General features: G+C 47.0%; 1 protein-coding gene across 2 annotated transcripts; it reads right to left on the reverse strand.

The window, feature by feature from the left end:
- Window positions 1-3,667: 3,667 nt before the first annotated feature.
- On the reverse strand, window positions 3,668-9,274 carry etaa1b (ETAA1 activator of ATR kinase b). Of its 2 annotated transcripts, none has more exons than XM_035606037.2 (6): window positions 8,809-9,274; window positions 7,434-7,562; window positions 7,140-7,204; window positions 6,930-7,039; window positions 5,407-6,779; window positions 3,668-4,742 (listed from the first exon to the last, which is right to left on the reverse strand). In XM_035606037.2, the coding sequence occupies exons 1-6, from the start codon at window positions 9,035-9,037 to the stop codon at window positions 4,630-4,632; spliced, it is 2,019 nt and encodes a 672-aa protein (XP_035461930.2). In that variant the 5' UTR covers window positions 9,038-9,274; the 3' UTR covers window positions 3,668-4,629. The 2 variants fall into 2 exon arrangements, with proteins under 2 accessions (XP_035461930.2, XP_035461931.2); XM_035606038.2 differs by lacking the exon at window positions 8,809-9,274 and adding an exon at window positions 8,698-8,774.
- Window positions 9,275-10,365: the final 1,091 nt, after the last annotated feature.

Below are 10,365 nucleotides of genomic sequence, written 5' to 3' on the forward strand. Positions count from 1 at the left end.
CCCCCACCCCCCTGTTCCGAGTGGCGAGGGCCGTCACACCTGGGGGCCCATGAATGGAGCCCTCAGGTAAAGCACTGTTGAAACAAATCTAAAGCTGCCTAATGACACGCACCGTGAAACTCTTCACAGGTCATTTAGGCTGCTGACAGGCCGCTGCCACAGAGCTGCTGCACACCTCCTCCTCCTCCTCTTCTCGTGGGTGTGTGTGTGTGTGTGTGTGTGTGTGTGTGTGTGTGTGTGTGTGTGTGTGTGTGTGTGTGTGTGTGTGTGTGTGTGTGTGAGACGCAGACAGACGTGGACAGGGACACAAATACACAAACAGGGGAAAGAAAAGAGACTAAAAAAAGAGTTGGGGGGGGAGAAAGGAAAAAAAAAAAGTCTGATATATGTGTGATATGTATTAGTCATACGCTGACTGGGAGGTAATCTGCAAGCTATGAAAACAGTGTTTCAGCCCTTCTGCAGCGCGGCCTCACAGCATGGGAAAGTGATTAGAGATGCTATCTCCGGTGGCTGGCTCTGCACTTGGCTTAAGGAGGCTCACATTTCTTAAAAAAGAAGTTTAATTTACGCTCGCTGTTCTCGGGAGTATGTTGCCGGAAACCGTGGAGAAGTCCTCGGGAAGAGGTTTTTGGCTCGCACTAATCGGCCGCGAAATGTGTCGGTAGTCCGGCGCTCGCTGGTTCGCCTTCAGGTCTCATTTTCTCACTTCCGCCACTTCAACCCCATACGGAGATAAGTGCAGAAAGAAGAGGGGGGGGGAGGGGGTTGTAGTCGTCCAGTTTGCTATAACAGCATCGTCGCCTTCTAGATTGCTCAATTCACAGGACTTTTAGGAATGTGAACAGCTTGCTTTTCACAGTGCCTCTCCCTCGCCTCTGGCTATTTCGTCAAACGGGGGTTTGGCTTTTTCCTGAAGCGGCCTTCTCGTCGTTCGTCACGAGTCAAACCCGGAGCTGTCAGAGAGAGCGATATTGTCCACTTTCGCTTTGCCCTAATTAGTTTGGGATAGTCATTAATGACCCCTAACCTCCCTCCTGGAGAAAAGGAGAAAAACTAAGAATAAATCATCTCACTGTTGTGAAAATTCGACTTTTTCTCACACAGCCATAATCAGCTTCGTTTTATTTGTTTGACTCGAACCATTTGCGGCATGTGGGGACCACCAACACGGACAATATTCAAACCTATTCCTGAGAATATCTTTAGATCTTTGATGGACCCTTGTCCCAATTAAAAACAGCAGTCTAATTGTCTTACCAAAGGGCACCTTCACAGCTTTTTTTTCTATTTTTTTGAAAAGAGAGATGGGGACCATAATTAATTTCCCACCCAGAGGAGAAGTGTATCCATCCAAGAGTTGTTTTTTCATGTCCTTCATCAGTGCAGGGCCTTTTCTCATGGACCTGTGACACAACAGGGCTTTTCTGACAAAGATACTGTTGTATCCGTGACGGAGAAATCCTCTTTTCGCTTAAACAGCTATAGGGGGGAGGTCAAAGGTCGGACTCTAAGCTTTTACGCTGCGAGCACGCCGTCCCCTAATCATCATTAATGTGTACATGAAGAGTAACATGTATTTTACTTTACAGATTCAAAATTTCCAAATGATCAGCAACGTGTCTTTTCAACAAAATGTCGTCGGGACACATTCGAGTATTCGTCCTACTTTGCCGAGTGTGAAGTTATATTCCAGGTTGCTTTTTTTTTGGACCAACTTCCCCCCCTCCGATATATCAGATGACACAACACAAATCTGTCCATCATACACCCTCCCCCGCCCCCTCACCTCTAAATTGTTACCACACCATCGCAGGACCCCTTTTCCCAGCGTCAATTAACGTCTCTGCACATCAGGTTCAGGCTGCAAATTCGCCCCTTTTCCGAAAAATGAAAACATTCACATCAGAACGGACAGTTTAAACAGGTGCCATGGTAACATAATCGTCAGCGCGGCAATTACTGCCTTATGCCGGACTCACAGCCATAAATCATTCCCTCTCTCCACAAAGAGGTGCGTTGTGGGGGCGCTGCACTCCGGTCCAATAATCAGAGATGGCTCCGTGCACGGCGCGAGGAGCGGGCCCGCTGAAACGGCCCATTCTCCTGTTTGGCCGGACGATGTTTCGCGACATTACAGGGATCCTTCAGCGAGCGCGATATTGTACCTGCCTCGACACCTGTTTGCTTTAGCCAGGGGTTTCATCAGATAGTTGAAATAAATACTAGTCATCATCATAACCATAATCATAGTCATAAAAGCCAGGGGCCCTTTATGCTGTTGCCAAATTGCCCTGCCATCTGATTTACAGTCACAGGCGGGGGGGGGGCTGTTATGTGCTCGGAGTGGGATGAATACTGAAATACACACCTGTGGACGGCCCGTCCCACACACACCTGGGAAACTTCCACAGGCATGTAATGGCCGGGGACGGGCTTGAGGGAGGAACACTGAGGGATTCTCTCGGGATTACAAAGGCGAATATTGTCCTCAGCGCGCAGTGCAGCAGGTGAGCGGAGCGATGAAGGGGCCAGAGGACAAATTAGCCCCCCCCCTCATTATTAAAATAATCCCTCCCGTCTCATAACAAATAATGCGCTATTCGCGCGCTCACAGTGGTCCTCCTCTCTCAGGCGGCTGGACTTGTTGAAAACAGATTGGGCTGTGTGCGAAGTGGCCCCGTCGTATCTGCTCGGACCTGTCGACGGTCCCGAAATACGCAAGAGGTCTCGCGGAGTGGATGCCAGCGACTGGCGAGTCTGTGTGCGGCTCAAGAATCCCGACCAGCTGTTTGACACTAAAGTAAAGCTCATTATGCCGCAGAGGGGCACCTTGTGTCTGTTAAAGGGGGCCATCCTCCAATTTCGAAGGTCCACTTTAGAGAGGGGGGGGGGCGGGGTTACCACTCGCCCCATGAAAACAGATGTAAAGCTGTCGACTGTGGCTCCGTATGGAGCTTTTCAGAGTTACGCACGCCTGACACACAGGAGCGCCAAGAATTTCTGCCAGATCACTCCGTCTCCCGACGTGCCGACGGAACAGTCGACAGTTGGGTTTCTCCAACGATCCGCCGGATTCCTGGCTCGTCATGAAATTTGGGTTGGCTCGGCCCCGCGGCCTGAGCTGTTCCACGGTCCGATTTCCCAACGTGGCCGCCCATCAAGAGATCCGATTTTTAAACTGTAGCGAGCTTGTTTGAATGTTTCTGCGCACGTATTTCGTATGGGTTGTGGCTATGACCGCAGTCCTGTGGTATAAAACTGATCTTCGCAGCCAAAGAGAATCTCCGAATTTGGAGCCATCTGCCCGCCACGTTTTTCTTCTTCTCTTACTTACTTCACCAGAAGTCTCTCTTTGTCAAGATTGCCGAGGGCCGCAGGCGTCTCGTTGAATACGTTTTATTAAACATGTCGTAGCCGCTCAATTGTGCATGTGCGCGGCGTGTAGCGTGAGTTAATACAACATATTACTATCTCAATGAAAATGTGTCTCGCCATCCTGCGGTGTGTTTTAAGGGGTTTAAAGAAATTAAAAGGTGAACAACATTTTTAACCTGGATCACATCTCACCACAGGTCTAATCTCAAAACGCACCTGATCGATACATCTAAGTTCGCAGCTTCCTCATTTCAGTCTCATCCATGTGTGAGTATGAAAGCACAAACGGTTCCATGGCTGTCGTTTTTATTTTATTGTCGTTGGATCAACAATTTCTGAAAAGGTTCATAGCACGGCTATTACAATGATCTGTTCCAACAGAGGGGGGAGGGGCCATGACACTGTATTTCTACAGTATAACACTGACTGGCTCTGACGGATAAAAGACACGTGACACGCACATAAAAAATGTAGAGGAAAACAAAACAGAGATATTTCAAAACAAAAATCACCTGAATCACAACATGCTCATTTTCTCATATATAAGACACTGTACTTTCTCATCGATTAAACTTGTAGTTTGGGCTCAAAGAAAAGTTTCAGATTGTGTTACGACACTGTTTTTCTTGTAACGCAATACTTTTGATTACAAAAATTATGGAAATGGCCAAATATTTTAAGCCTCCGTCAGTAAATGTTTAAGGCACATAGTCAAGTTTTATCAAACACAAACAGCAGCAGTTAGCCAGGGTTCACTGTAAACTGTGGACATCAACAACACACACTGTGTTTTCACGTCTCGTCAGTCGTTCATCAGAGAATTAAAACTGGGAAATATTCACGTATAAACAAAAAGAGAAAAACCAGCAAAAGGCATTTTCTCTCCGAAATGTGTGCGGACAGCTTGAAATGACAATGTTGGAAAACAACAAATACAGCACGTGATCAGTTCTAGTCTTTAGCGTTTGGAATTATTTCACACTCAGCGGATGTAAACTCTCTTGCAAAACGTAAAAGGCTCAGGATTATTAATCTCTTTCTAGTGTAAAAAAATGCACTGTGATCTGAGAAGGTGCGTTAAATCACATGTTTCTACATCCAGCAGAAACGGGTCCTTAATAGGCAACAAGGTCTTTTCTGTGCGAGCGAATCACCCGGTGATCGCCGGTGATCTAGCAGTAAACTATTAACACTGATCGAGTTGTGTCAAGGTTCATTGCAGTACGATAATGCTGTACGATAAGAGGTCCTCTACGGTTTCGGGGCGTTGTGCATTCGCAGCCGCCTCCTCGCCAAGGCCTCCTGCTTCTTCCTCTGGATCTCGGCCGCGGAGCACTTTCCTGTCATCTGGCTCGTGACAAAAACTGGAGAGGGAGGAAGGAAAGAGAGAGAGAAAAAATAAAATGTCAACACTCAATACGTTTTCCGAAGGGAAAGGCTGAGAAACCACTCGCAGAGACCTGAAAAAGGGGCAGAAAGGGAAATCTGCCCTGAATCAGACCATGTGTTTTGCTGTTATAATTGTGAGCAAGTGAATTTTAATTTGTCGACACACAAATGTTGCTACTATAACAAGGACCAGTGGGTACCCACAGTGAACCTCATTTGAAAGTACAAATTCCCCCCTATTCCCTCCATATCCAGGAGGAAAAGAAAAAAGAAAAAAAAAAGAGTCTGCAGTTCACTGGCAATGGAGCTTCGTGAGGTTTGGACTCGACAGCATCACAAATCAAAGCCATGCCACCATGTTTACTGGCTTTCGGGGGGAGAGAACTGTTCGAGAGCACATGCACAGTCAACTGCCATTGATTAAAAGACCATCATGCGACATCTGTTTTACGTGACTTTACACTTTGGCATCCAGTCGTACAGCGAAAAACGCTGAGATGGAAAAAGATGGAATACAGGAAGTGCGACCAGAATAGCCTTAAATCAAAAAGGGCAAAATCACTGAAAGCCAAATTTGATACATCATTATAGAACATCCAACTAAAATACAGTTCAAATATCAAAATTCAGACTGCTTACCTTTGCTGCTTGTAGCTGCGGAGTCGGACACGTTTCTCTTGAAGGCTGCGTGATGGGAAATCACCGTGTGCGGCTTCATGTCCACATCGGCGTTCCCGGCCTGGAAAGTTCCAGAGGGATTCCTCTGGAGGCCGAACGTGCCCGGACTCACGCGGCTCCCGGGGAGGCTCTGAGACATCCGTGACTTGTTGTTGGCGCCTCTCATGGGAACGTTCCACCCCTGGAGGTTCACGGTTGCGCAGCTAGTCCCCGGTAATGAGTTAGAACGGACGAAAGCGCGCGGCGACTGCCTGTTGGCGCCGGTGCCAGCGCTCGCGGACCCCGCCCTGTCGATTGGCAGGGGCGCGGTGGCTTTCCGCTGTCTGTCGACTGCAATGTCTTCTTGTTCTTGGCGGCTTGCCACTAGCTGTGGCTGACTGTTGGAGATCCTCTCCACGCTGTCGCACACCTGGTAGAGCAGCGCGTCGTCGTCCCCGTCGTCCCACAAGCTGTCCGCGATGTCTTTGGCGGAGTCTGCTGCGGCCACACGAGCCCCCGGCGGATTATCGGCGACCTTGTCAGGCTGAGGAGTCGCCGGTGTCTTTGTTGTAACAGACTTCTGGTCAGGCGTCTGCGATTTAGCTTGCGCAACTGTACAGCTGGACCTGGAAACTTCTTTCGCGGCAGTCTGCGGCCGGAAGTGAGGGTTGGACTGTAACTTGAAAGTGCTTCGGTTGGTCGTCTTTGGTTTGGGACACAGTTCCTGGAGCAGGCTGCAGCTTGGCTTGGAGTGCACGTTCGCAGGCGGTTGTGCATCGTTCGTATTTGCAGTAGGTTTGCAAACAGAAGTCATATTAGTAGTATTTGTCTTTGTTTCAGACTGCAAAGTGGCTTTAGGGCTGGTGTCTTGCTGCTGGTCAGGATTCTGGGACATTGCCAGCACGAAATAGTCATTGACTAGGTCATCGTTCTCCCAGTCGTCGTCAAAGTCGTCACAGTCATTCGCACCGCAAGTTCCCATTTCTTCTTCAGCAGGACGAGCAGCTGAGGCGGACGCGAGCTTTTGAGATTGTCGCGGCTCAGCTGGGGTCGAGGACGCAGGCTGCTCTTTCGTTCTCTGCGAGCAGGCTGATGCCGCGGAGCCCTGGCTCAGCGGGCCGCTTACTTTCTGAGTGGAGCAGTCGAACAGAGCGTGCAGCTCGGCCTCCGCCTGATCCTTCGGGTCCCTCGTGCCGCAACGGAACGACGTCTCCGCTGGCTTCGTTATGGACGCGTTCCCACATTCCTCGGGGTCGCTGCTGACAGTGTTGAGTCGCTCTGAAATCTCTTTGTCCTGCTGCATGTTCTTGTCGAACTGCCGGGCCAGTTTCATGAGGTCCTCTACACTGCTCTGCCTGTGGAGAGGAAGAAAAGAGAAAGTCAAATGATTTGCAAAACAAAAGAAGAAGAAAGGAAAACTACGGGTAAAAAATGCACCAAATGCAGGAAATTAAACTACAAATCCATAATCCAGGGGGATCTGGGACAATATATTGATAACACACCGAGATGACCTCTTCCTGACTCTCTGCGCCGGAAACCCTGGAGTGCAAGGGACAGCGCTGTCGCCGATCCACTGCAGCAGAGGGGAGTCGGTCCCTTTCGGTTTTACATCCTGCATAAACACACAAGGGCAGAAAAATGATCCATTGTGAACTGTTACAACAAAATTTACATGAACGGTAAAGTAAAATGCTGAAGGAGCAATAAATGACCTTCGGAGCAATACGGTTGACGATGTCTGATATTTCCACGACTCTGGTGTTCCTGTGCCCCGAGCCTGAAAACAAATATGTTCATGTTCAATACTTGCTTTACTTCTACCACCACAAAAAAACAAAGCACATTGCAAATGATAATCCTAAATTACTTTCTTCGTTTTCATTCAAATTCATAGTAGAACCTTGTTTTATCATTTCCTACTATCCCCAAGTTGTCACTCAGCTGTGACAGACTGACTGGATCGATAACTACGTGAAAGCTGGAGTCGAGTGATCAGAAATGTTTACCTGTGTTGGCTTGAGTGGGAGATGTGGGGTCCCAGAAAATGTCTTGCGACACTTCCACGTCGCCCGGAGAATCCCCATTGTTCAGACCACTGTACCGGCTGCAGCCTCTGCGGTTCGGACTCTGCAAATCTGAGTCGAACACACACACACACAGACACTAATATTCATATATCCCCAGTCAGTTATTTGCATGCATTAAACTGAACATTTCACGTTATTATACTAGCATATAGCCTTCAGTATGTGCGCTCCTTATGTTTCATGGATTTATAAAACTGCCAGGCAAAATTGAATCCCATAAAAAAAAGTCATCCTTTTGTGCCACAGCACCAGTTTATAATAATATCGGCCGATATCAGCCTTCCCCAGACATATCGGTATCGGCCGATATGTTTAGAGCTCGACCGATACATTGGTCGGGCTCTAAAATGTGCATTTATGTTTACATTGTACGTAAAACTAATTATGTTTATTTTTTATTAATTTAAGTTCTATATATTTGGTTGTGTTTGTGTTTTTTCCCCTTTTTATTTAGTTATTTATAATAAAGTTCATGGTTAAACTAAAATATCAAGCCTCAATCCCATTGACAGATTTTGAAATATATATAGCCCATATATCGGCCGATGTATCAGTATCGATATCGGCATCATCCCCCAAAAAATAGATATGGGTCGGGCTCTAAAAGGTGCGTTTATGTTTACATTTTACGTAAAATTAATTTTCTTAATTCAAGTTCTATATATTTGGTTGTGTTTGTGTGTTTTTTTCTTTTTATTTAGTTATTCATCTTTTATATATCATTATCCATTTAAGGGATAAAGCGGTAGGGATAAGGGGGGGGGGGGGGGGGGGGGGGGCTGGAGCCAATCCCAGCTGACATTGGGCGAGAGGCGGGGTTCACCCTGGACGGGTTGCCAGCCTATCGCAGGGCCACATACAGAGACAAACAACCATTCACTCTCACATTCACACCTACGGTCAATTTAGAGTCTCAATGAACCTAACCCCACTCTGCATGTCTTTGGACTGTGGGAAGAAGCCGGAGAACCCGGAGAGAACCCACGCATACACAGGGAGAACATGCAAACTCCACACAGAAAGGCCCTGGTTGGTTTGAACCCAGAACCTTCTTGCTGTGAGGCACCGTGCAGCTATATATATAATATAAATATATATGTATATAATATATATAATAGCCGATGTATCAGTATCGGGAATCTCGTGCTCCCCAATATCGATATCGGCATCAGCCCCCACACACCCATATCGGTCGGGCTCTACTCGTGGCGTTTGTTGACTTCCTGTGTTGACTCTTGTTTCTTTGTTTGTGTTCGTTGCTCCAGGTTGCGGTGGCGAAGCCGCAGCCTCTCACCTTGACGACCGGGCGGCGGTGTTGTTGTTGTTGTTGTTGTTGTTGTTGTTGCTGCTGCTGCTGCTGCTGCTGCTGCTGTACCAGGCATCTGCCGTCCCGTGTCCCCGTCTGGTGCTTTGCTGTGATGGAGTTTCGAGACGCTCCTCCACAGTTCGGTGAAGACCGAGGAGGAGGAGGAGGAGGAGGAGGAAGAGGAGCCGGCCGCTGGGGAAGCGGCAGCGTGTGTCATGGGCTCAGACACACACGGTTCAATAATCTAAACGTTTCGCTTATTTAAGGCACAAACGACGCCAATGTGCACAGTTGTTCTTGTTGTTGCGTTCGGCTCATTCATCGGAGCGAGCCGCCATGTTTGTCGGTGACGTCAGCGGGCTACGGGTGCCGCGCAGGGTTGTTTTTTTTTTTTGGCCGCAGTTCGCTCGAGGGCGCCTCCCAAAAAAGTCAAATACTTTGTATCGTCGAGGGACAATGTGGCGGTTCTGTTTAGTCCGAAACAAAACAGAAAATAAATACTTTAAAATGAATATATATAATGATAATGTTTGTCAATCCTGGTGGCAATTTTTTTCCATAGATGAGGATTTAGTGATAAAAAAAAAACATTGTTATTTTCTTTAAAGATGTTGAACAATTTATAAAAAGAATATTTTTTAATCTATTAAAAAAAAGGCTTTTAAAACGCACAAATAAATATTTCTCTCATGCACTGAATATAAACATGGATATATAGACGTCTGGAAAGTAAAGCCAACACAGAAGTGCATGAAAACTGTGTTCTCTCAAATGACCAGCAGGGGGAGACTCCAGTGGTCCACATCTAAAGAAGTCTATGACGCTACTTCTCATTTCATTCATAATGTCAGTAAACATTACCCGAGGAGTTTATTATCTCAATGATAAACAATGGGACATGGATACTGTGTGATTGACACCTAGTACCAGCCAATGGGTGCGAGCACAGATGTAGGTGCATGTGCAATGGGCGAGCTCTAAGTCAAGGCCCCGCTCCTCCAAATATGGTTACTTCTGGTTTCAACAAACCAAGATGGCAATGCCCAAAATGCCAAACTTGACGCTTCAAAATGGAAGGTCACAAACCACTGGGTGACATCACAGTGGGTTGCCACTTGATTTCTCTGCATATCTTTGTGCTGGAGCTAATCCCAACCCTCTCTTTTCAATTGTAATACTGGAGCTTCCTTTTTTGTGTACAATCTGCACAGATTGTGTCTTTAAATAATGCTGTGTTGCTTGCCAAAGTACTTGTTTGAACCTTATTCACTTTAATTATGCAAATAAAACAGGATTCCAGTCAAGTCTGGTACAATCGTACAAGAACAGTAATCCTCTCTCGGTGTAGGAGCCAGAGTAAGATGGCTTTAGACCATTTGTCTTGTGGCCAGAGGATAATGAAAACCTACAAGCTGTGACAAAAATGATGATGTATAACGCTGTAAGGCCTTGCGGTGAAAGGTTCACACGGTAATTACAGTAAGTCCTGAAGAACAGGGCGGAATTATGCTGGGAATATCGCTTCGGGCAGACTTTCTCGAATGC

Source organism: Scophthalmus maximus, chromosome 10 (assembly GCF_022379125.1).
Source record: "Scophthalmus maximus strain ysfricsl-2021 chromosome 10, ASM2237912v1, whole genome shotgun sequence".
NCBI classification, from domain to species: Eukaryota; Metazoa; Chordata; class Actinopteri; order Pleuronectiformes; family Scophthalmidae; genus Scophthalmus; species Scophthalmus maximus.